The sequence below is a fragment of the Podarcis gaigeae genome (assembly GCF_964106915.1).
Source record: "Podarcis gaigeae genome assembly, chromosome: 5".
NCBI lineage: Eukaryota > Metazoa > Chordata > Lepidosauria > Squamata > Lacertidae > Podarcis > Podarcis gaigeae.
This window is the reverse complement of record NC_139681.1, coordinates 92,327,957-92,354,730: the sequence shown is the minus strand read 5'-3', so window position 1 is coordinate 92,354,730 and position 26,774 is coordinate 92,327,957. Positions and strand designations below refer to the sequence as shown.

General features: G+C 45.6%; 1 protein-coding gene across 6 annotated transcripts in view; it reads left to right on the top strand.

Annotated features, from left to right (window-relative positions):
* The window catches only part of MCF2L2 (MCF.2 cell line derived transforming sequence-like 2), a 207,151-nt gene that overhangs the window by 40,649 nt on the left and 139,728 nt on the right, over positions 1-26,774 (top strand). For all 6 annotated transcript variants that reach the window (XM_083739151.1, XM_083739155.1, XM_083739152.1 and 3 more), the window contains 8 exons: positions 6,688-6,802; positions 12,383-12,473; positions 17,039-17,158; positions 18,525-18,641; positions 21,623-21,772; positions 23,965-24,089; positions 25,044-25,158; positions 26,641-26,760. In XM_083739151.1, coding sequence (XP_083595277.1) covers positions 6,688-6,802; positions 12,383-12,473; positions 17,039-17,158; positions 18,525-18,641; positions 21,623-21,772; positions 23,965-24,089; positions 25,044-25,158; positions 26,641-26,760 — 953 coding nt within the window. The remainder of the gene's footprint in view (positions 1-6,687; positions 6,803-12,382; positions 12,474-17,038; positions 17,159-18,524; positions 18,642-21,622; positions 21,773-23,964; positions 24,090-25,043; positions 25,159-26,640; positions 26,761-26,774) is intronic.

The following is a 26,774-nucleotide window of genomic DNA, read 5'->3' as shown; positions in this document are numbered from 1 at the left end:
ATACGTGCATACTAGAAGAAAAGGACCCTAAAATGTTGATGAATTTTTGTGAGGCCCTTGTTTTAAAACATTATAAATTGATGCAATAATGTGGGTGGGGGAAGGAGGTTAATGGTTTGTTTTGTCATTGTTTTTATTATGTATCTGAGATCTACAGATGAAGGGCAGTATAATAATAATAATAATAATAATAATAATAATAATAATAATAGTAACAACAACAATACAGAAATGTGAAAAACTGTCCCTACAATCAAAGTCCTAGGTCTCTTGAGCCTCATACCCTAAGATTTAGGGAAAGGGCCTGGGAGCTCTGGAATGGGGAAAAGAACCCAGGTTTCAGCTGAGCAGGTGAGTTGCTTCTTCTTCTTCTGTTTAACAGAAGAATTAGAATTGAGGATGAGTTGCAGTGGGTGTGGTGTAAATGTGCCTCAACCTTTCCTCATAAGGCTCAGTTTCCAGACCCTTGAGCATCTTGGTCGCTTTTTTTTTTTTAAATTATTTATAAAATTTTCAAATTTAACAATAAAAGAAAAACATTCCATTTAAATTATACATCCAATTCTAATCTTTCCACTTTCAGACTTCCTTCAGCCTTTCTGGAAATTTTCATGTTTTCACAATTGTTCACATTTCTTGCATCTGTATTGTGTTTCTTTTTTTAACCAAATTAATCTTAACAATTATTGTAAAACAATATTTCTTTCCATTATTATCACAGAGCTTCTTGAAAACCTACAAATGTTAATTGAGCTTCACATATATTCTTAATATACTCTGTAAATTTATTCCAGTCCTCGGTAAATCTCTGGTCTCGCCAGTTCCGAATTTTCCCCGTGAGCTTGTCTAATTCTATATTTTTATAAATAAAAAAATTTAAGAGCATCTTGGTCGCCCTCCTCTGCTTACATCCCAGCTGGTCCATATCCTTCAGAAACTGCGGTGCCCAGAATTAATGTATTATTATATTAATATTTAAATGTATGTATGTATGTTTCTAATGTACATAAAGCCTCTGTGAAAAAGATGTATAGCTGGAAGTTAGAGTGAAGCTGTTGCTAAAGCCTTGGTAGATTTTATTGTTTTTATGCCAGGAGAAAAAGGGAATGGCAACCCACCCTCTTCCCATTTCAACATCTTGTAATAACAGCCTGGAATTATGTGCGAACGAGTCCAGTGTGCAGTCTGCACCTATGTGACTGATCCCATTATGCACACCAGGAGCTTCTGAGACAAACTGTCACCAAAGATATTAGAGGGGATTTCGTTTCCTTGGCTAGCTTTCTTTCCTTTTGTCTTGGAAGTCGGCTTAGTGCCCTGTTTTCCCCTTTAACGGAAAAAGGGAAAGCCATATATATATATATATGAATGGATCTAGAGCTCACTCTATCTGCTAAAACCCAGGACTGGAATGCCCAGAGCTCAAAAGCCTAAAAACCATGTTTATGCAAAGGATTTCCACATTTTATCCCAAAACTGAAGGTGCAGGAAGCAGTGATGGGATCAGAAAGGCTGGGACAGCTGGGATAGCAGGCTTATTGGTTTCTGAATGTCTGATGTAGATTTTCAATTTCGTTGTTCTGTATGTGACAATGACAATAAAAATTATCGTATCGTATCAACATTTGTATACCACCCTATACCTGCAGGTCTCAGGGTGGTGACAATATGAAAAAACAAAATACACAATAAAAATAAAAACAAGAACAACCCAATAATCGCCCCACTCCTCAACACATTTTAAAAGGGCCTTGGATGTCAATCAGCCAAACGCCTGGTTAAAGAGGAACATTTTTGCCTGGTTCCTAAAGGTATACAGTGGTACCTTGGAATGCGAACAGAGCCCCATTCGCATCCCGAACGGAACGCAAGATGCGACGGCGCATCTGTGCGTGCGCGGGTCACGTTTCACCGCTTCTGCACATGCGCGTGACGTCAGCTTCCCCTTCCCCTGACATAATATACTTGCCAAATTGGAGTTTGCAGGCACCAGCAATCAGCTGATTGGCAGCACCTTCAATGTCCCTTGCACAGTATTTTGCAAGCATGGACAAACAGCTGGTTTTTGGTACTTGCATAGCACTGTGGATGGCACTTTGCAAGCCCTGGTGATCAGCAGATTGTCTGGGCTTGCAAAGCACCGACCGCAGAGCTATAGAAGTGCTGCATTGGGGCACATGGTTTCAAACTGTGGAGACAAAAACAGGTTACCTGTCAGACTTGGCCTGTGAGTTCTGGTAAGGGAGATTAATTATCCTGATCCTCAGGCCTGGAGAAAGGGATCTGTACCTTTTATAGATTCCCCCCCCCCCACAGCCATAACCCCCCTGGAATGTCCTTTTTAGTAAAATACATGAGAATCACTACTGTAAGTAATCTACTGTTGATATTTGAGCAAAGGAAATCAAATCCATTTTTGTTTTTTTAAAGTGCATTATGCCTTTAGGAATTTAGAAAACAAAAGATGTAGATGACTGCAGGTTTCTGACCATTGAGAAATCTGCAGGAATTTGCATAATCCGAGCACAATAAGCACTGCAGCAAAGCTCGTTTTAATTCATTTCCCCCTAAGACAGGCAGAGAGAGAGAAATGAGAGAAGATTGAGGTTTGACAGCTGCGTGATCTGCTTCCTCCATCAGCTGTCGTTGATGGACATCTTTTGTTAACTGGCTAGATGCAGAGAGCGATCTGAGAAGCTGCTTTGCTAAACGTGTCAATTTAGCTCCGGGCCTTGGTCCTGGGTGTGAATGCCAGTTCAGCCTAGGTGATGGCTAAACTGTTTTGGCCAACATGCCAACGATAAATTCTGAAGTCTGAGCTGAGCTAATGCCACTGTGGAGCGGGCAAAAGAGTCTTGTGGCATCGCAAAGACTCAGGCTTTGCCTGCATTGGTGACCCATGTAAAAAGGTGAAGGACCCCTGGATGGTTGTTGTTGTTTAGTCGTTTAGTCGTGACCGACTCTTCATGACCCCGCCATGCACTCCTGTCTTCCACTGCCTCCCACAGTTTGGTCAGACTCATGCTGGTAGCTTCGAGAACACTGTCCAACCATCTCGTCCTCTGTCTTCCCCTTCTCCTTGTGCCCTCCATCTTTCCCAACATCAGGGTCTTTTCCAGGGAGTCTTCTCTTCTCATGAGGTGGCCAAAGTATTGGAGTCTCAGCTTCACGCTCTGACCTTCCAGTGAACACTCAGGGCTGATTTCCTTAAGAATGGGTTTGATCTTCTTGCAGGTTTGATCTTCTTGCAGTCCATGGGACTCTCAAGAGTCTCCTCCAGCACCATAATTCAAAAGCATCAATTCTTCAGTGATCAGCCTTCTTTATGGTCCAGCTCTCACTTCCATACATCACTACTGGGAAAACCATAGCTTTAACTATATGGACCTTTGTTGGCAAGGTGATGTCTCTACTTTTTAAGATGCTGTCTAGGTTTGTCATTGCTTTTCTCCTAAGAAGCAGGCGTATTTTAATTTCGTGGCTGCTGTCACCATCTGCAGTGATCATGGAGCCCAAGAAAGTAAAATCTCTTACTGCCTCCATTTCTTCCCCTTCTATTTGCCAGGAGGTGATGGGCCTAGTGGTCATGATCATTGTTTTTTTGATGTTGAGCTTCAGACCATATTGATGAGCTTCAGACCTGGATGGTTAAGTCCAGTCAAAGGCGACTATGGGGTTGCAAAGCTCACCTCGCTTTCAGGAAGAGGGAGCCAGTGTTTGTCCACAGACAGCTTTCCGAGTCATGTGGCCAGCATGACTAAACTGCTTCTGGCACAATGGGACACTGTGACAGAAGCCAGAGCGCACGGAAACGCTGTTTACCTTCCAGCCACAGCGGTACCTATTCATCTACTTGCACTGTCGTGCTTTTGAACTGCTAGGTTGGCAGGAGCTGGGACAGAGCAATGGGAGCTCACCCTGTCGCAGGGATTCGAACCGCTGACCTTCTGATTGGCAAGCCCAAGAGGCTTAGTGGTTTAGACCACAGCACCACCCGCGTCCATATATATATATGTCTGTGACCATGTAAGGGCTTATCCACATTTACCATTTGTCCCACTCTTTCCAGGCACAGGTCTGTGGTTTAAATCTCCATGTTCAAGCATGTTTGGGGGTTATTTTTTGCCTTGGAGCCTTCCCCGAGAAAACCTGCTGTGACCCATCTCTGCCTCTTGGCCATCTTCCCCTCCAGCCTTGGAGTCTGAATTGCTCTCTGCCATAGCTTCTCTCCTGCTCACTAAGTCCTGGTACATCTTCAGATTCTGACACCTTCTCCTCCCAGTCTTCTCCCTCTTCTCCCCATCACTTTCTGGGCTCTGAGCCTTCTTCCCTGGGGAGTTCCCCACCAGGTGCCTCCCACCACTCCTTGGCCCCCAGCCATGACAACAAGGGCCCTAGGTAACTCAGAAGCTCAGCTTCTACAGAAATTTTCCCTGTGTGTTAATCAAGAGATTAATATGTATGTGTTTGTAACAGTAAGAATGCTTTATGTTAAGTAGAGCAGCAACAATAACTGTTGTTGTTGTTGTTGTTGCTGCTGCTGCTGTTATTGTTGTTGTTGTTGTTGTATTTCTCTCACCCTGAGGGGCCCGTGGCAACAAACAACTAAACAGTGAAAGTAATACAATATTTTTTAAAAATATTTTGAAATGGAAGAATCAAGTATATATTTGCGTGGCTCTTTCTAAACTGAACCTGAGAGTAAGGGCAGCAAAACAAAGATGAAATTGATTTTTGGTAGAACAGAAACCCTTTACTGGATTTTGGCAGAGCGTAGCTCTTGCTTCTGTCAATGTGCACATTTATTTAGGGTATTATAATGTTAAATTTATTGGGCTGTGTCCAGCATTAGCCATGTCAAGTCCATTGGAAATAGTGGTCACGGCTAACTTGGTGCCACTAATTTCAAGGGATCTGCTCTTGAGTACAATTTTGCGTTTAGAACATTCCTTTTTAGTGTTAAATAACGGCACCTCTCTGCTCTGTAATTATCAAGGTGTGTGCGAATAACACAAGTATGATCCATTCCTGATCTTTTGCATTTCCCACTCCCCCCCCCCCCGGACCAGAACATTACCTGTCTTCTCCACAAGGTGTCACTGATTCCCCGGCCTCTGAAGGTTTTTTGGCACCAAAGCCATTTCACTGCCATACGTAATTGAAGTCTGCTCCACATATTACAATCTTCCCCATATGAAAACACTCTCCTGCAAGAAGTAGTGTCAAACCGTTGTGCAAGTGTGGGGTCTGCGCATGCAGGTGTTTAACTGCAGGCATATGCACAGGCTAAGAAACTACAGCCAGCCATGGTTCCTCAGGGCATACGCTGAGTGTAAACGTGTGAAATCTTCACATGGGGAGCATGTTCAAATGTACTGTGTGATGCGATATGAAGTGAGAACATCTTTGGCTGTTAAATGTGCTCAAATACAGGCAGAATTGGGGTGGGTGTCTCCTGTATTTGCATTTATAATTTATCTCTATAGGTAGATGCATGGAATTTATATACCAGCTTAAGTGCCATGGCTTCCCTCCGCAAACCCTGGTAACTGTAGCTTGATAAAGAAACTGATCACTAGGGATGCAGGAGAAATTCGGTGTGGTTCGCATTCTGCGCCAACAAATGCCTCTATACAAACAGAAACCTGATAGTTGTTACCTTCCTCCTCCCCCCCCCCCCCCGCTTATAAAAATTGCTTTAGAAATGAGACATTTTGGAGCGGAGAAGTAGCAGGTGGGAGGTAAAGGCAAAGGTACCCCTGCCCGTACGGGCCAGTCTTGACAGACTCTGGGGTTGTGCGCCCATCTCACTTAAGAGGCCAGGGGCCAGCGCTGTCCGGAGACACTTCCGGGTCACGTGGCCAGCGTGACATCGCTGCTCTGGCGAGCCAGAGCCGCACACGGAAACGCCGTTTACCTTCCCGCTGGTAAGCGGTCCCTATTTATCTACTTGCACCCGGAGGTGCTTTCGAACTGCTAGGTTGGCAGGCGCTGGGACCGAGCAGCGGGAGCGCACCCCGCCGCAGGGATTCGAACCGCCGACCTTTCGATCGGCAAGTCCTAGGCGCTGAGGCTTTAACCCACAGCGCCACCTGCGTCCCGATAGCAGGTGGGAAGCAGGGGCTTAATACTCCAACCCACCCCCAAAAAAATCCTCCACTCCAAATTTTCCCCCTCCAAAAATGTATTTTGCTGAAGAATAGGAATGGGCTGTCAAGGTTCAGTTAAATGGGTTTCCATGTAAGGTGTGAGGGGGTTGATTTCATGGGGACTCGTTTTGTACAGGTGGCATGTGGCCTTTGACAGAAATAAAAGATGTCCACCCCAGCAGTGAGGTGTGTATAGGGTCATGATCCTTGTTCCCAGCTGAAAGAGAACCTTAGTGGTGCACTTAACTGCATTTGCTTTCATTGGTCTCTTATCATGCTTGCCCTCATCTCCTTCCCTGTAAGCATTTCCCGTAGACTATACGTTCCTCAGGCAGGATAAATCACCCCAGGAGCAAGTTCCCAGGGCACCGCGGTCAATTCATAAATAATAATCAGAAGAGTTCTTGGCTAGTGGGAAAAGTTGATGTATGTTGTTTTCGTTTTGTGAATGACACCAATTTGATGAAACGCTGTTGGCAGGGGAGATTTGACTGCCGTGATCTGTATTTAGCCCACTGAGGTCCACTCATTCTTGCAGGAGGAAGAGGGAAAGATGGTGCACCCATCATCACCTTCCCCGAGTACGCAGGTTTCAGCGAGATCCCTGATGAAGATTTTCTGAACGTCGTGACGTATTTGACTAGCATCCCCAGGTAGGTTTGACCGCCAGTCTCCTCGATGGCTTGTGGGTTCAAATTAGCTGACCGCTTTCTCCAGGGCAAGCCCAAATGAACACCTTCTCGCACCTCCCATTTTGGCGTATTTCCCCTCTGACACCCAAAACCCACACAGCCTAGGGCAGGGGTCAGCAAACCTTTTCAGCCATGGGCCAGTCCGCCATCCCTCAGACCATGTGGTAGGCCAGACAATATGTTGAAGAAAAAAAATGAACAAATTCCTATGCCCCACAAATAACCCAGAGATGCATTTTGAATAAAGGGACATGTAAAAACATGCTGATTCCTGGACCGTCCATGGGCTGGATTGAGAAGGCGATTGGGCTGCATGTGGCCCACGGGCCTTAGGTTGCCTACCCCTGGACTAGGGTGCTGGCCTAGGAACTGGGACACCAGGGTTCACATCCCCACGATGCTCACTGGGTGGCCTTGGGGCAGTCCCTGCCTCTCAGCCTAGCCCACCTCACAGGGCTGTTGCGAGGATAAAAACGTATGCCACCCGAACATGAGCTCCTTGGAGGAAAAGTGGGGTTTAAATATAATACTAAATAAATGAAATAAAAGTAATTTTCATACATGATTCTCCTTTTGGGAGCTTGGTTTATAATGAGTAAAAAAAAAACAACCTATATCTTTTGTGAGAGGAGAATTGTGTAATTGAACAAATGTCAGATTGAATATGGCATTTGTGTATAAATATATCCCCATATACATATTTGGCAATGCAATTGAGGAAGATAACCACCCAGTGAGCTTCATTTCAGGAAGAAGCATTGTTGATGAGCTTTGCCTATAGCGTTTATGAAATCAGAATTCGAAAGAGGCTGAGTTTGTTGCTGGTGAATGTGGGAGCCGTCTTTGCAATTTCGGTGTTTACGTATTTGATAACATACTTTGGAGCTACGTTAACGGTTTCTGCAACTTTACCTGCTGTGGAGCTTTGGTGTGTTGTGCAATTTAATTTGCCGTGTAAGTGTAGCTGTGTGTTAATGCATGCAAGACACAAGGCTGTCACCGAAAAAATGTATCTCCATGTTGAGCTATTCCTTGCAAATGTGTAGAATCGACTCATAGAAGAGTTGGAAGGGACCACGAGGGTCATCTAGTCCAGCCCCCTGACATACAAGAATCTTTCATCCCACATGGGTCTCAAACCCACAACCCTGAATTTAAGTCTCATGCTCTACCAACTGAGCTATCCCAGCTTTTGAGAGCTGGTATAGTGTAGCGGTTAGAGTGTGGGACTAGGACCTGGGAGACCAGGGTTCAAATCCTGACACAGCCATGAAGTTCACTGGGTGTCCTTAGGTGAGTCCCTGCCTCTTAGCCGAACCTACGTCACAGGGTTGATGCGGTGATTAAATGAGATGGGGAAGAGCCACGTACACCACCTCAAGCTCTTTGGAGGAAAAGGCGGGAAATAAATGAAACAAACAAATCATTACCATATTTTTCACTCTATAGGACGCACTTCGTCCCCTCCAAAAATTAAAGGGAAATGTGTGTGTGTCCTGTGGAGTGAATGCAGGCTCCTTGGCTTCAGCGATAGCAACACGAAGCCTCCGAAGCGCAGAGGGAGCGCTCCTGAGGCTTCGCGTGGCTTTCGCCGAAGCCTGGAGCCTTCGGAGCACAGCACGAGTTCCCTCTGCGCTCCTCAGGCTTCAGGCTCCTTTCGCTGAAGCCAGGAGAGTCTTGCTCCGAAGCCTCTTGAACCCGAAGCCTGCGGAGCGCACCAGGAACTCGTGCTGCGCTCCAAAGGCTTCAGGGATCTTTGAGGCTGGCGGTGGGGGAAAGCAGTGCTTCCCCCCGCCAGCCCCAAAGAGCAGGTTGAAAGGAACCCAAAGCTTCCGGGTAGCATTCACTGAAGCCTGGAGAGTGAGAGGGGTCAGTGCGCAGCGACCCCTCTCGCTCTCCAGGCTTCCAAGGTAGCCACCTGAAGCCCGCTGCATTCTGGAGGCTTCGGGTTGCCTTCACTGAAGGCGACTGAACTCACCTTGAAGGCACAATGATTTTTTTTTCTTGTTCTCCCCCTCTAAAACAAGGTGCATCATATGGTCGGGTGTGTCCTATAGAGCGAAAAATACAGTACTTTGGTCTTCCCTTCCCTCCATCATCATTATTATCAGCTTTTCATATGCCACTTTTCCAAATTAAATAAGTTGGAGTTCTTGTTATTAAATACACCAAGAAAAAAGCACACCAAGAACTCAGGCCAATGTAAGTTTCAGTAGTGGGAGTGGTCCCTACTCACAAATCAATAGTCAGTAGTATTTGACTATTGACTACTGCTTTGTGAGAAGCGACCACTCCCACTATTGAAACTTACATTGGCCTGAGTTCTTGGTGTACTTTTCCAAATTATGCTCAAAGCATCTCAGAAGAACAGTAAACAAATAGGTGCAACAGAAACAACCATTCATAATATCATATTTAAATCCACATTTGGAAGCTAAAAAAAAAATGATTAAAAGTTTCCCCAAACATCATTGGCTGCCTCTGGCAATGGCAGGAAAACTCAGTTTGAGCCCAGATGAGTAAGGGGGCTTTATGGCAGGGGCTTAATTTGGAAAAGAGTCGTTGAGTTGTCATAGACAGGTCAGTGGCAGCAGGACTTTTTCTTAATGTATTGGATTTTCCCCAGAAAGGGTAAATTGGATTAAACCAGGAAATAACATGGGCTGGCATGTTGATATAAACAATGTCATGTGGATGCTAGAAGAAACTTCCATGCGTGAGAAGCACCCATACCATAATAAGCACCCATCTGAAAGCAGCTGAGATAGGACAGAAAATTCGACATAGGATACTCTTTTCAGTGACAGCTCTGTGTCACGAATAAGGTGCAGTTCTGCCATAAGATTGTGATTTCATATATATGTATGTTGACAACTGTATGGATACATCACTATCTCTTGGTTTTGATTTTTTAAATACCGGTATCCTGATGTAACAGGAGTGTGTGGTTCGGCTTTGTGTGAAATTCTGCTAAGAGTCTCTATATAGTGAGCAATGCCTGAGAGGTTTTAATGTGTTGACCACATTTTTAGTAGCTTGCACTGCTTCCATTTCCAATGTGGTTGGCAGATTGCCCACAGGCCGGCCCTACCATTAGACAGAGGGAGGTGGCTGCCTCAGGCGGCAGCTGCTGGATTGGTTTTGGAGGACAGAGCAATGTGTAGGGGCCTGCCCTGTGCCTCCTTAAGAAGTCTGAATCCTCTAGATACGGTGGAGGGTAATGTAAGATTCAACTGCTGGTCTGGTTGGCTTTTGTAGGGATATCTTGTCCTTTGCCTCAGACAGCAAAATGTCTTGACACAGCTCCGCTGGTTACAATTGTACATTTCCTCTGTGCCTCATAGCTCCACTGGCGGAGGAAGAGGGGGGGCATCGCCCACAGCACCACGATCCCAGTGGGGTGCCATCACGCCCCCCACGCGCTGAGTGTCATGCCCCCAGGACACGCACCATATCCCTGCGGGTGGTGTGACACACACCCAGGACGTTCGCCAGCCATGCCCCCGCCTGCTTTCTGCCCCCAGTGCCGGAGCATGAAGCTCCACCACTGCATAGCTCAGTACCAAAAAAAGGATGGTTGGATGTCATCATGACATCACCACAGAAAGGAATTCATGGGCCACCATATTTAATAGGATCTACTATTTATTCTGGAAAGTAGTTTCTCTCTTCACTATTCATTTGGACACTTCTTTAAGATATTATAACCAAATTTTGCATGATGGTTCCTGAGATCATCAACGAGCAGGATTTTATCTATGTTTGGATCCAACTGGATGCCCAGGTTTGGACAGAGGGAGGCAAAGGGTAGTTCTCTCTGCAGGCGTTGGGGGGATTTGCCTGACAGGTGGCGCAGCATGGCCCTGCTTGGCTCCAGTGGGGTGGGGTATCGCTTCGGTGGCAGCGGCGGCAAGGACTGGGCTGGCAAGGCAGGCTCTATTCATCCTCTGTGACCTGCCTAGCGTGCCCTGGGCACCAGCAAACAATGCTACGCCACTGCCTAAGAGTCAAGAAGCAGGCAAGTGAGGGTTGGAGGAATTATTTCCCTGCCCATAGCTTTTCTTGCTCCAAATAATCCCATCAATATATATATTTTTTTCTGCTGCAGGGTTAAATGCTCACACATTCGATTTTGTTTTGAGCACTATGGTGGGGGAAAGCTGCTGGGGTCTGAAGAAGAGAAACGTGAGAGCAGGGAATTTTGTTAGGCATCCCTTTCCCTCCCCTTTGCTTCGCCACTCTAAATGACTTCCTGGGGCACAAGCCATTGGTAGTCCTGGGCTGCCCAGACAACAAGACCCCCATCTTGGCCTCACTGATGTGGTCCAAAGGAAAGCAGAGTGATATGTTTGGCACCAGTTTGGCTGCAGGAGTTGCTGGAAGGGGGCGTAGAAGGCAGCATCCTTTGGGTTGGTTTACAGTATAAACCTCAAAAAGAACCCAGTAGGCACACAGGATATTGTTACCTTCACTGCACTGTGGCTTTGAAGCATGCACAACAGTGACATTGATCAGATGGCTATATATACTTTAAAGAAGAGGCATAACCCCAAATGGGAGTGGGGGTGTTCTAATGTGCATGACTAGGGAAGGAGATGTAGGACCAAAACCAGAGAGATGGGTAGAATTCTGCTTCCACCCCAGCTGATGTCTTTATCATTCAGATGTACCAATCTTCTCCAGTGTTTCTGCTGGGGCTCATCTTTAGTTCAGGGGAAATGCTTCCAGTTGCTAAATTAACTCTCAAGTAGGTGGGTTTTTCCCCCAATTAAAGATTGCCCTCCCCTGCAGCCACCCAGCAATGTCATAGCTTTCTGCCCTGCTCACTGGGCAGCTCTGACGGATTTCAGCATGTGAGCACAATGTTTGATCGGGGCACAAAATCCAGTATACGTAGGCCTGTGAGTAGTGCAATCTGTCTTCCAGAGAAAGAACCCCAGGAAACGACCTGCAGCTTGGTCCTACATGTGGCAGATTTCACATGTGTACATCTTTTTCAAATGTTATACCGCCCCTTCATAGGTAGCTGGCAGCTTCGCAGGGATGGCAGATGCACCTGGTAGGCAATGAGGAATTGGGGGGGGGGCATGGCTTCACACCTCTCCCCCCAGAGAGGGGAGAAGCTGGGGGTGAGGATTATCTGAAACATTTCCAGGGTTTTTCCTCCCCACCAGCCCGAAGTGTGTAGGTGATGGCGAATTGTTCACAGCGCTGCTGGTTGGGGAATCTGCAGCAAATCAGCCCGAGCAATTGGATGAAATATTCATGTATTGTGCAAGCGGCTAACCTGATGCTGGGGCGGAAGAGGGGAAAGGGGGGGAAAGGGAAGAAGGAAGGAAGGAGGAGGGGAAGTCGTTTGCCTCTTCCTGCAAACACAGCTCCGGGTCTGGTTTGCTCGCGCTGCTGCTGCCGCTGCTGTCTACCTAGCCTGCTTGTTAATCATGAGCTCAGAGCGTGCCACGGAGCTTTTGCTGCAATAGCATTGCTTGGAACGGGGCTGGCACTGTGTAACCCCATATACCTGCTCTGGATATTTTGCAGTCTGGAGGCTGCCAGCATCGGGTTCATCATCATCATAGACAGACGGCGGGACAAATGGAGCGCAGTAAAGGCGTCCCTCACACGAATAGCAGTAAGTGCCTGGAATCCTTTATTCTCATTGCTGTTTTGCCTCCCGCAGATTGCAACTGCTACCCAGTTGTTTGCTGTTTACCTAGGCTGCGCTCCCTTGGTTGCTCGTGCGACTGCATCTCCTTTGCTGCCCTACAGATTTCTGCCAACCTTGCATGCTGAGAAGCAGCGGAGGGTGCCAAGTTAGGACAGGCGCGTCTTGCCCTGTTTTCCTGCTGAATGAGAACGAGATCGTTCCAGCCCTGGGAAGAGAAAAGGGCATGGCTATTTCTATAGCGCTCTGCTGCATGCAAGCTGCTTTACAGTCCTAATCTCATTAAGAGGCCGAGTAAGTGTAGTGGTCCTGGGGGTCAGGCGAGGGAGCCTCCTAGGTCAAGCCCTAGCTTAGGTGATTTGAGATGGAGGTGGAGCAGGGGCTTATACAAGCTTCTCTCTCTCTTCTCTCTCTCTCTCTCTCTCTCTCTCTCTCTCTCTCTCTCTCTCTCTCTCTCTCTCGGCTTCTGCTCTCTCTCCCCCCACCTTCCCTCACACTTGCACCGGTACCTAGAGAACGGAGATGAAAACACTGGTTTATGAGCTTATTTGAAGGGTTTCGATCCTTGCTTTTCAGCTGAAAAAAGGCTCCCAGAGCAGACTGCAAAGAACAGCAATAATCAGGTTTTGCACAACACAGGAGGGTCACAGGAGGTCTAGCTCAGGCATCCCCAAACTCGGCCCTCCAGCTGTTTTGGGACTACAACTCCCATCATCCCTAGCTAACAGGACCAGTGGTCAGGGATGATGGGAACTGTAGTCCCGAAACACCTGGAGGGCCGAGTTTGGGGATGCCTGGTCTAGCTGCATATATACATACACAATTCTATTTGTGTGCCGCCTTTCACCAGTTCAAACCATGCTCAAGGGGGCTCACAACATGGAAGGAATACACAACTGCAACACAACAAAAGTAATGATAAATGAGGCGCGACAGAGGAGACACGTGGAGTTCTTGCCCCTCCTCACGTCATTTTCCTAATCGAGAATCGCATATGGGAAAAGCAGATTGGGAAGGGCAATTTCAATAGGGAAAATGTCATAGAATGGGAATGGAAAGGGAGCCTGAGGAATATGCAGCCGTCACTTAGGAGGATTGAAGCTGCAGCCTTGGCATTATCAGCACCAAGCAGTAACCAAGCTCTAACCAATTGAACTATCAAATTGAATTTTATTATTTCGGTCACAGACCACTTCCAGCCCACATACAATATCAAGGAAGTCATAAAACACGATAGGGGTACATTTGAATTTGCAATTAGGTATAACAGGGACAATACAGAAATAGCAACGGTTAAAATAGATATAAATTAGAACTTAGTCACTAACATATAACCTAAAATTATAATTTAAGGCCTTAATCATTATGATAGCACAGCTATTGAACTATCCTGTATGTGTCCTGTGGGGATAGGGGCACACCCTGTCTTAGGTTCTGGCCCAATACAAATTTGGAGCTCGCTACAGCTTTTTTGTTGTTGTTTAGTCGCTTAGTCGTGTCCGACTCTTTGTGACCCCCTGGACCAGAGCACGCCAGGCACTCCTGTCTTCCACTGCCTCCCGCACTTTGGTCAAACTCATGCTGGTAGCTTCAAGAACACTGTCCAACCATCTCGTCCTCTGTCGTCCCCTTCTCCTTGTACAGCTTTATTAAACTAAAAGCAAAGAGTGCCATGGGTAGGCATAACGTTGGCCTCCCATGTTGCATTGTACGTGGGACTCTCGCCGCCTCATTTTCCATTGCATTCTGCTGCATGTGCAAACCAGACTTCAAGCATGAATGGTACAAGAGCAGAGGCAGAAATAGAGTTGGCAACCATACCTGCGACTTGTAGGGAAACGGTTTAGACAGAATATGATGTATGTATGTATTTTTCATCTTTGTTGGAAGCCGCCCAGAGTCCAGAGTGGCTGGGGAAAAATTATATATATATATATTTTTTTATTTATACCCCACCCTTCCCGGTTCAGAAAACCGGGCTCAGGGCGGCTAACAACAAATTTAAAACACTTAATTGATGCAACAAAAAACAGCATAAAATACAGTATAAAACGTGAATAACAATAAATTCAGAATTCAAAAATCAATTTAGGGGGGAAATCCATCCAATAAACTTTAGATGATCACCAGGGCTAGCTGGCTAAATTAGTCCTATTTGGGCCAGCGAGGAGACCAGGGGAGAATTAGCTGTGGGGTCCTAGAGCAGGTAATCTTCATAAAAGGGGAGGGGGAGGGAAGGAAGTGGAATAAAAGATCAGGCTAAGTTCAAATTGAAAGCCAGGCGGAATAGCTCTGTCTTACAGGCCCTGCGGAAGGAAGTTAAATCCTGCAGGGCCCTGGTCTCATGGGACAGAGCATTCCACCAGGTCGGAGCCATCACTGAGAAGGCCCTGGCTCTGGTAGTGGATAGTCTGACTTCCTTAGGGCCCGGGACCTCTAAACTATGACTATTCATGGACCTTAAGGTATGCAGGGCATACCAGGATATATTGGACTATTATTATTTATATTTGCCGCTATTCAAATTTCTTAATTGCTTTACTCATAAATGTCGCTCAAATTGACTTACATAACACAGTAGAAATACTAAAGCCTATTACAATAAATGCAATAAATAAAAATGTAAAAAACAAGCAAGCACATCTATGCAAATAAAAGAGGGCTCTAGCAGATCCCGCACCACCAAAAGAGGCCACAAATGCTTTTAAAAAAACCTTCAAATTTAAGGACCAAAAGAACACAGAAAAAGGAAGCTTTTTCCTGGTGTGTAAAACTAGAGGGTGCCAGGCGAGCCTCCCTGGGAAGAGCATTCCACAAATGAGGGGCCACCATCCTCCAGGCCTCCCATTGAGGCACAAAGAAGGGCCTCAGATAATGGTCACAAGCTCTGGATCAGTTCATATGAGGAGATGCAGTCTTTGAGAGCTATAACACAATCTGGAAAGTGGCTGGAACCATCTAACCAGCCAGAATAGCAGTCTGGTGGCCATCTATACCTGGGGAAATGGTACGGCTATTCCATTCCATGGGGTTCCATCTGAGCTACAGAAAAGCAAACAAAGTGGAAGCTGGACAAAGGAAACATGAGAGGGAGATGTCCTATTAAAAACAAGGGAGCCAAATGTGTCTACTCTAAAGGAAATGCCCGGTGAGCGTGGAAGCAGCCTCAATCACTGACAGAAGGATTGGGTAAGGGGCAGGGAGCCATGGTGGTCCCTCAGCACCTTATATCTTTGGTCCCACCATTGACAAATCTGCTTTGATAGTTTTTCTGGATGGTTTTCTGGATTTTATATTCTGATACAAGCTGTCCTCTTCTGGACATCTGGTTTGGTAGAAATGCAGTGGAAGGGCAGGCAAGAGCCCTCTTAAAATTCAGCTAAAAATGTGGATCCAGAACGCCATATGGAAAGATAGTTCTATGCATAATGCTTATGGTTCTGTGTACTATTGATATAAACTGCTCTGATTTTTTTTTTAATGAATAGCAACATATAAATATATTTGTATACATAATTAAAGACAGGGCAAAAAAGTGAGATATGAATATTTAAATTAATTAGTACATGAAACAATGCTGTAATTAAGACATATATAAACCAATAATTAAATCGGGAGTCGGAAAGTTTAGTTTTTCCTATGGGGGCCAGCAGTGGATGGAGCCAGAACAAAAATATGAAGTACCATTGTTACTTCTGGTTTAGTATTGTCTACACACTAACTGGTAGTGGCTCTCCACATCTGGTGGGAGAGCCTTCCACTACTGAGAAGGCCCTGTGCCTGGTTCCCTGTAACTTGGCTTCTTGCAGCGAGGGAACTGCCAGAAGGCCCTTGGCGCTCGACCTCAATGTCCAGGCAGAACGATGGGTGGTGGAGACACTCCTTCAGGTATACTGGGCCGAGGCCGTTTAGGGCTTTAAAGGTCAGCACCAACACTTTGAATTGTGCTTGGAAACGTACTGGGAGCTAGTGGTCTCAGTGGCTGCTCCCAGTCACCAGTCTAGCTGCCGCATTCTGGATTAGTTGTAGTTTCCGGGTCACCTTCAAAGGTAGCCCCACGTAGAGCGCATTGCAGTAGTCCAAGCGAGAGATAACTAAAGCATGCACCACTCTGGCAAGACATTCCGCGGGCAGGTAGGGTCTCAGCCTGCAGATGCTCTTACCACTGAGCTTACAGCATTGCAAGACTGCATGGCTCTTTTCCTCCCTGTGCTACTCCATCTTTTTGCCTCTTGCACACACACAGCAGTACAGGAAGCAGTTCCTCGAGGGGTGGTCTGGAGAGCCAAAGTTGGCCTGGGGGTTGATCATGCTGAGAACTGCATAACGCTCGGGCTCCTCCACCTAGAATTCAGTTAATAAAATAATTTCATATTGGGTTGTGATTTTGCCTGGGTTTCCAAAAGGGATTCTATAAAGAGATTCCCCAGAGAGCTCACAGACCTTCCATAGCACAGTGGCTTCAGATGGATCTTGTCCCCAATTCATGTCCTCCTCCCCTTCACCACCTCACACTTCCATGCCTCTTCCAGGGCGCATTTCCCGGGAACCTGCAGCTGGTCTTCGTCCTGCGGCCGTCCCGTTTCATCCAAAGGGCAATCGCTGACATTGGCATCAAACTGTATCGCGATGACTTTAAAATGAAGGTACCGGTAAGCACTTCTCTTCCTTGCTGTCTTCTGCATCTTCCCTTTCTTAACTGTCAGCAGGATCCCCTTCTCTCCTCCTCTTCCCCCTGGAAGTTGCAGCTTCGAGAGCGACATCATCCAGGGAACAGAGACAGGCTCCTGCGACGCTTTTGCTTTGATCACGAAGCAAAGGGTTTGGTTGTTTGTTCCTCAGCTGCACTGAGGAGAGGGCTGCAAAGAACCCAGGTGCAGAATGAAGTGACAGAATGAGGCTGTATAATTCTGGATTGTAGGAGGTGCTGTAATCTCCTCCTTCATGTCTAGTTTTCCCTCCTGTTTTTCAACCTAACCAACTCACAGGTTGTTGTGATAGCAAAGTGAAGTAGCTTCCATGGATGCCTCTCTGAGTAACTTAGAACTTAGAAATGTGAGAAACACAGTTTTCCTTCACTCCAGGTAAATTATGCAAAGAATGCAATTCATTCATTTCCGATTGTGGCGATTACACAGGGTCCTCGGACGTTTCACCGTCTATTGATCCCTGTGCCACCACTTTATTTCTCACTGCCACCACCCAGGCCCTACCTGGTACAATACTGAGTCCAGTCAGGGTTAAATTGGAACATAAACTTGTGTTAATTTATTGCAGTTTAACAAGCGTGTGGTTTCATAAACGGTATCGGTCAATTACATTCATGGGGTGCCTATCCAGACCTATAATTTCCGCTACCTGCTCTCACTCACTAAACCACCTCTCAGATATTTACTTGTCTTCCTAGCCCCTAACTGTTCCTGACTCAGCCTATTTCGCTACACTAACTCAACCTACTCGCAAACTCTATCCCAATTCACTCCCACTCCAACCACCCAACTCCCGATGAACTCCTCTTCGCCCCTCCCAGAGCTGGTTTTATAGTCCCTCTGACTCCACCCCCCTGGGTTCTGATTGGGTAACCTGTTTAACTATTTCACCTCCAGCACTCTCATATGTTAACGTCACACTGATATGCTTGCTCAGGTTTGATTCTGGACCAAATATTTTAAAGTTTGCCAGATTTGGCCATTGTTGCAAGGCATGGTAGGATAGCAAAAGACGAAGTAGGAGTAAAGGTGGAGGAGGAAAAATGAAGAGGATGAGCAACATGACATGTGGGATGTCAGGCGTGTGGTCGATAGAAAATCACCCAGGCAGCTGCTTACTCTATGTATATTCAGATGCATACACTGAGCTCCATCAGTTGAATTGAGGAGTTTCGCATGTGTATCAGAGCTTCAAAGATCTGCCCACAAAGTTTAATAACATAATGCTAAATTGACAGAAAATAAAGGGATGCCACAAAACTGGGGTTAATGCACGGTGCTGCTAATGGTCTTTGTTTTGTTGGTGCAGATCATCATGTTAAATTCGGTTTCCGATCTACATGGTTACATCGACAAAAGTCAGCTTACCCGGGAGCTAGGGGGAACCTTGGAATATGGACACAGTCAGTGGATACATCATCGGACTGTAAGTTACACCTGTTTGGCTCCTCCATCTCTGATGTCTAAAAATGTAAATATGTAAATAGTTTTGTAAATGGTAAGGACTGGTTCTGGGTCCCCACACTCCTCATTTTTATTAAAGAAAGCGGTAGGTAAGTGACTTGTAGCAGGTTATGAAACAAATAGTAACAAACTTGGGTCATCTTTATTGGGCTGACAAAAGTCAGACAATTTGTCTAAAATCAAATCAAATCCAGTTTTTGCTTTCCTTCTCTAAGAAACATATGTCTCTTTAATTGGGGCCATAGCCAACATTTTCAAAAAGTCATCTGCCGATAATTAGTATGTTATTGTTAAAAATACCATGCTTATACCAAAAATACAGTTTCCATACACACTTTAAATTTGTTTGAAAGATATTTAACTCATTAACTCTTAAATGTCACATTTCATCAAAAATATCCTACAATTGGAAATGATTTTAGCGCTTTAAATGCAACTTTATTAAATTTATGCAAGATATACATACATACATCATCATTTTATTTCTTTGCTACCTTACCATACTTAAAACTATGCTCAAGATGGCTTACAACATGAAAAAAATACATAATTACAAACATAACAAAAAATGTCATAAACAGTCAATAAAAGACATCAGAAAGTGCACAATCAAGTCAACGATTTCCGCATTAAATCATAATAAGAACTAAAAATAAAGATACAAAAAACAGCAACAAGCCCTCTAAACCAGTGTTTCCCAAACTTGGGTCTCCAGCTGTTTTTGGACTACAACCCCCATCATCCCTAGCTAGCAAGACCAGTAGCCAGGGATGATGGGAATTGTAGTCTGAAAACAATTGGAGACACCAGGTTGGGAAACACTGCTCTAAACAATACCCCAGTTCAAGGGTCTGTTCAACTGAATTGAATTCAATTGAATTTAGCAAGGTGATTCCTTTATTTGTCACCTGACACTAGTAGGGTATCAAGGCAATATGCCTTAATCTAGGGCAACCTTCCCATTGCATCAAGAGAAAAGGAGATGTCAAGATGCATATATCTTTGATACAATATTTTGTTCTGTCCTTTGTCGTAGCAGCTGAATTTGATCAAAGACTCGTGACCTCTAAAAATAACACCTGAGCACTTTATTTAAGTCATCATGTTTATTTTCATATTCTTCTGAAAGTAGCTTTTTAATTTTGTCTTTACCCTGATCATTCTTGCAGTGTGCACAAAATTAATTTCAGGGCTAAATTAGGTGTGATAAGAGCAGTTCCCTTGGTTTGCTATCTGCTGCATTCACCTTTAAAGCAGGGGATAGTGGGGTCTAATTTTAACCCGAAAAGGGTGCATGGATGAGGGGAACTGAACCTCTCCCACCTTCCTTTCCTGCGCTCTGCCGCTTCAGGCAGTTTTCTCCAACACTGTCTCACGTCTGGCACAGGAGTCAGTTCATTTAAGGAATCTCTAAGATGGTCAGATAGTGGGACGCAGGTGGCGCTGTGGGTTAAAGCCTCAGCGCCTAGGACTTGCCGATTGAAAGGTCGGCGGTTCGAATCCCTGCGGCGGGGTGCGCTCCCGCTGCTCGGTCCCAGCGCCTGCCAAGCTAGCAGTTTGAAAGCACCTCCGGGTGCAAGTAGATAAATAGGGACCGCTTACCAGCGGGAAGGTAAACGGCGTTTCCGTGTGCGGCTCTGGCTCGCCAGATGCAGCTTTGTCACGCTGGCCACGTGACCCGGAAGTGTCTCCGGACAGCGCTGGCCCCTGGCCTCTTAAGTGAGATGGGCGCACAACCCCAGAGTCTGTCAAGACTGGCCCGTACGGGCAGGGGTACCTTTACCTTTACCTTTTAAGATGGTCAGATAGGATCTTGTACGCCTCCTTCTGGCTATTCCTGCAGCCAAACTGGTGCCAAGCGTATTGCTCTCCTTTCCTTTGGGCCACATCAGAGAGGCAGGGTGGGGTATTGCAGCAAAAACAATGTGGGACGCAGCAGTTACGAGTTATTGTTCTCTGCAGCCACAGCAGGCGCTGTGATTCTGCAGCAATTTGACTTCAACTCCAGAGGCATTCTCTGGAGAAAGATGGATACCAACTTTCAAGGAATCTGAAGTGACAGAGCACAGGGAGGCAAAGGGAGATTTGGCTCCCCACACCTACACATCCCTGTTGATGTTAAAATTAGACCCTCCTGCCCCTCACTTTGTATGCAAACAGGACAAGCGTATAAGCAACAATCCCAGCCATGTATTATTGTGCCTGCTTTGGTCTTTAGCTGGAGGTTTGAAGAGATCGGAAAGGAGTAAATAAGCAGCATTCTAAATCAAGGGTGACGGACCTTTTCAGCCTGAGGGTTGCATCCCTTCTGGGGGCCACAGGCAAGTGTTCGATTTGGCCAGAGGCAAAAGCAGGTTAGAGTAGGGGATGTGATTATTCCCTTTGTGCAAGATTCTGTATTCCAGGCTTGGGCTTGGTACTTAGGCCTGTGCATTTTCAAAAGTCTTTCCACCTGCAAAATTCACGGCCTAGGACCCTCGTACCTATGGGACCGCCTCTCCTGGTATGCCCCACGGAGAGCCTCAAGGTCCATAAATAGCAACACCCTAGTGGTCCCGGGCCCTAAGGAACTTAGCCTCAACCAGAGCCACTCTGGCTCCGGCCTGGTGGAACGCTCTGTCTCATGAGACCAGGGCCCTGCAGGATCTGATTTCTTTCCGCAGGACCTGTAAGACCGAGTTGTTCCGCCTGGCCTTTGGCTTGGAGCCAATTTGATTCCCTCTCCCTCTTTCTTTTTTCTTTTTCCTTTCTCCTCCTGTGATGAGGCTGCATTTTAATATTTTAATGTTTCAGTATTTTAATTGTTGTATTTTAATCTTGTTTTTAAGTTGTATTCATTCAACTTGTTTTTATTATTGCTTGTTAGCCAGCCTTGGCTGGGGAGGGCGGGGTATAAATAAAAATAATTATTAATTATTATTATGATTATTAAAATCCTTCCAGGCCATTGAGAATTTCGCCATGACTGTGAAAACAATAGCGCAGATGTTGCAGACTTTTGGAACGGACTTGGCGGAGACGGAACTTCCCAACGATGTGCAGTGTACAGAGGAGCTCCTGTCTTCACACACAGAGCAGCACAACAAGCTGAAGGTGAGCATGCGCAGAGTTCCAATGCCAGGAAAATGGGGGCATTCAGTGCATCAGGCCTGGCATTTCTGCACACCGCTCCAGTTCATCCTTAGATTTCTGGGATGGAGGTCAGGTCCAAAGGCTGGAGATACAGATGGGGGTATCAGCTGCATCACTTTTGTGTGTGCACATTCCTAAGTCCGTTCTGTCTCATCACCACATTAATCTGCAAATTTAAAAACACACATGGAAGTTCATATTTAAATAAAGCATTTTCTCACAAAATAAAATTCCTCTCAAAACAGCACATTTCCAGTTACAGGTAGATAGCCGTGTTGGTCTTACGTAGTCGAAACAAAATAAAGAAATAAAAAAATTCCTTCCTTAGAGACCAACTAAGTTTGTTCTTGGTCTGAGCTTTCGTGTGCATGCACACTTCTTCAGATACACTGAAACAGAAGTCACCAGACCTTTATATATAGTGAGAGGGTGGGGAGGGGTTTTACTCAGAAGGTTGGTGGGATTGGGTGATTGGCTGATAGGTGTGGTAAGCCTGTTGACGACTGTTAACGACTGCAATTGGTCTTACAGGAAAAAGCACATTTCCAAATATTCAAGTCTTTCTTTATTGAATTTCTATCCCGTGCTTCCTCCCCAAGAAGCCGAGGGGGCCAAACTGATGCACAATTTAAAAACAAAAACAAGCAAAAAAAATCAGTATAAAAGAAGTAAAACATTCTAAAAGCAATTACAATTAAAACACTCCTCCCAGATTGAACCTGGGACCTTTTGTATGTGGTATGTAATTCAGCATTCAGTTCTCCAGTAATCTTTTGTTTTCTTGGATGGCCTCGCAGAAGCTTCTTAAAGTGTTTCCGGATAATTATTGCACCCACTCACTATTGCTCTTTTTAGCATTGTTAAAAATAACGCAATTAGTCAGTGCCGACACTTCGATCTAAAAACAACTTTTTCCCTTGTACTGTCCTGTAAAGCACGGAAGGGAGAATGGATGTATAGTCCTTGCATGATGCTACTCCATTGTTTGCCAACCTGGTGCCCTACAACTACAACTCCCATCACCTGGCACCACATAAAGTCCTGCTGGCAGGGTGGCCCAAGAGTTGGATTGTCACCTAAAATGCATATTATGCTTTGACTTAAATGCTCTTGCAAGTTTACTCAAAACACTTACACCAGTGTCAGATGGTAGATTTGCCTGCCTCAGGCATCTCACATGGGCCCCTTGATCATATAGTCAGCTTATGGCTATTAATATAGTGTTACAGTCAGTGATGTTTTCTTTTAAGTTGGGAATAATTAGGCTGTCAGACTCAGAACGAAGTATTAATGCCAGTGCCACCATTAGTGGCTGGACTATGGCACAGCCCAGGGGACCCAACTGATGCCAGAGAGATGGTGACAGCGGTGGGAACAAGCTGTGATGCACCAGAAAGCGAACACCCCCCCCCCCTTGGCTGCAGCCACCTACTGCCATTCTAATAGAAATCCCTTTCCCCCAAAGCAAGGAGGGTTGCAGTGAGCCAAGCCAGTCAAATGCTACCTTTGGGGAGATGGGGCCAATGAGGGCACTTTCCAGGTCAGGGAGAGCCAATAGCCGGTTTTGGATCTTAATAAGGAACACCTAAGGAACATTTTTGAGGGATGCGGGTGGCGCTGTGGGTTAAACCACAAAGCCTAGGACTTGCTGATCAGAAGGTCGGCGGTTTGAATCCCCGTGACGGGGTGAGCTCCCGTTCCTCGGTCCCTGCTCCTGCCAACCTAGCAGTTCGAAAGCACCTCAAAGTGCAAGTAGATAAATAGGTACCGCTCCGGCGGGAAGGTAAACAGCGTTTCCGTGCGCTGCTCTGGCGGGAAGGTAAACGGCATTTCCGTGCGCTGCTCTAGTTCGCCAGAAGCAGCTTAGTCATGCTGGCCACATGACCCGGAAGCTGTACACCGGCTCCCTCGGCCAATAAAGCGAGATGAGCACCACAACCCCAGAGTTGGTCACGACTGGACCTAATGGTCAGGGGTCCCTTTACCTTTACCTTTAAGGAATTTTTTAACCTGTGTTCTCAGTGACTTATTAGAAAGGGCAGCAGTGTACAGATCTGGTAGTCCTTAGGTCTAGCCCTAGCAGCTCCTGGCGATATTATGGGATATTCCGATGAAATGAGGACATTTCTTCTCTCCCCCGCCTCTCTCAACAGGATGAGCTGAAACTTGCGGTGAAACAAGGGGCCACGCTGCTGACTTGCATCAGAGAACCCGTCACTCGAAGTGCCACCAGCAAACTGAGCCCAGACGAGCTGGAAAATGTGGCAACCGTGGAAAGGTTGGAGAAGAGCTCAGCTTCTAACCAGCTTTCTGATTAACCAATCAATCGATCATTTTATTTGCATGCTGCCTTTCCAAAGTTGAAACCGTGCTCAAGGCGGCTTGCAACCATACAGAAAATTACAAACGTAACAGAAGTAGTCATAAACAATAAAAGCATCAAAACATACACAGCTAAACTGAACCCTTTCCACATAAATCATAAGATGATAAAATAAAGGTATAAACAATTAATATCAATAACAGCAACAACCCCCTTCTAAACAACCCCCCAGTCCAAGAGTCCGTTCAGCAGCCTCAGCTTTTGGAGTCAGTCCGGGCTCTGGCTTCCCAGGTCAGGTGAAAAAGGCCTACAAAGCAGGGAGCAAGCCTTCAAGGACTCACAGCCAATATGGTCTCTGGCATCTTCATTAACCTCAGCTTTTGTAGCTGGAGTCAGTCAGGGCCAGTCAGTCAGGGCCTCACACTCCCAGGCCAGGTGGGGAAAGGCCTGCAAGGCAGGGAGCAGGTCTTCCAAAATTTTGCAGCCAAGATGGTCTCCTTGAGAACGTGTGAATTTGTCTTCAGTTTCAATTTGCACTGTCAACAAATCTGCATGTGTTGTTTCTTAGAGAACATAAGAAGAGCCTGCCAGTGTCCTACCTAGTCTAGCATCCTGTCCTCACAGTGGCCAACCAGCAAGAGAAAAGCATGCAGTTTGTAGTTGGCCCTCTAGTTCTGTCATGTCCACACTGCCTGACACTGTCTCTCCACGGTTTCAGACAAGAGTCTCTCCCATCTAAACTTGGATATTGCTGAAAATTGAACCTGGAAACTTCTGCATGCAAAGCAAATGTCCAGCCTCTGAGCTACTGCTCCTCCCTCGTCTGGTTCTACTTGATCTCATTGCTCTGAATTCGAGGGAAGCAATTGCCTACCCAAATCCAATGCCGTTCTCTAATTGCTTCAACAGGTTGCTAGCTCAGCTGGACGAAACAGAGAGAGCCTTTGATCAGTTCTGGTCCAAACACCACCTAAAACTTGAACAGTGCTTGCAGCTCCGACACTTTGAGCAGGATTTCAGAGAGGTATTTTTGATTTATCCCGCACAATTTTTAGAATGGCTCCCTTTCCCCCCTTTCCCCCCTCCTAGTGAAATATCTGTTGAGGGTGATAAGCATTAAATATTACCATAATAAGGTATAAAAATGCAGCCTTCTTACAAGTGCTATACATAATGTTCATAACCGAGTTTGGACAGCTCTTTGGAAAGGAAGGTATTCAGAGTCCCTTGAGCTGAAAGAAAATTTTCCTAAACATTTGTTGTTGGCCCAAGCAGTGGGTTCACCAGTCAGGTTTAGCATATTGTTGTGTGGCGAGTCTTGGTTCCAGTTAATATGTGCCTTGTATGAAATTCACAGACAAAGACACATGGAATCCTGGGATTATAGAGTTGGAAGGGACCACGAGGGTCATCCAGTCCAACCCCCTGCAATGCAGGAATCTTTTGCCCAACATGGGGCTCGAACCCATGACCCCACGGAACATGATGTCAAACAATTAACATTACATTGTGGAGGCATAATGCATAGGCAGTGACCCAGATGGTTTATCTTTGCCACAGTCAGCTGTCTCAGCAGCAAGCCTGGATTTACTCTGCATTTGGAGAAATTTGTAAACTGCTTTGAGGTTTTCTACAACCAAGTGGTATATAAATTTTGTGAAATAAAAATAAATAAATGTAGAGCTCTGTTTTCTCAAATACCTGCCTAGCTGTTAATATTTTGATGTTATGTTTAATGGTGCTGTTTTAGCATACCCAGATGCTTTTTTAATAATTTGGAATTCTGTTTTATCACAATTGTGTTCTTTCATTTTTATTTGCTAACTGAGCCCATAACATGGTTCTTTGCGAGACCATATGGTTATTGTACAGGAAAGCCACCTTCCAAGGGTATATACTTTATTTTATTTTTAGTTATTAAATTTATATACCACCTTTCATCTGAGGATCACAGCGTGATTTACAGTATAAAAACACAAAAATACATAACATAATAACAGACAAAACAGTAATACCCCCCTCCAGTTTAAAAGGTCTTAGATTGTTTAATCAGCCAAAGGCCTGTTTATAGAGGAATGTTTTTGCCTGGCACCTAATGATATGTAATGAAGGCGCCAGGTGAGCCTTCCTGGGGAAAGCATTCCACAAATGGGGAGCCACCACAGAGAAGGCCCCACAGTTGCCACTCCCCAGACCTCATAAAGAAGGGTCTCAGATGATGATTGCACATACCATATGATGATCCTATACACATCCATCCTAAAATGTGGGGTAGAAACGTTTTGTATTGCTTTAAAATGTTTATTTTATACATTACATAGATAGATTTGTGCGATTTGCGGTATGGAAATTGAAGGAACAGGCAAATACATAGTAAACGATCAGCAGAAGAAGTGTCCTATTCCTATGGCCATTTCTAAATGGCCTTGATTATGACCGGCTAACAGCCAGGAAGCTTCTTAATTTGTTCCATCTGTGTTGTTTTTTTGCAAATATTCTTCTATAGGTCAAACTCGCCCTGGACAACCTGATGGAAGTGCAGGCCGGTCTCACAGATATTGGAGACAGTGTCTCCCGCGTGGAGAACATTCTGAAGGAGCGGAAGCAATTAGAAGAGAGAGGACAGGTTTGCCTCCTTTA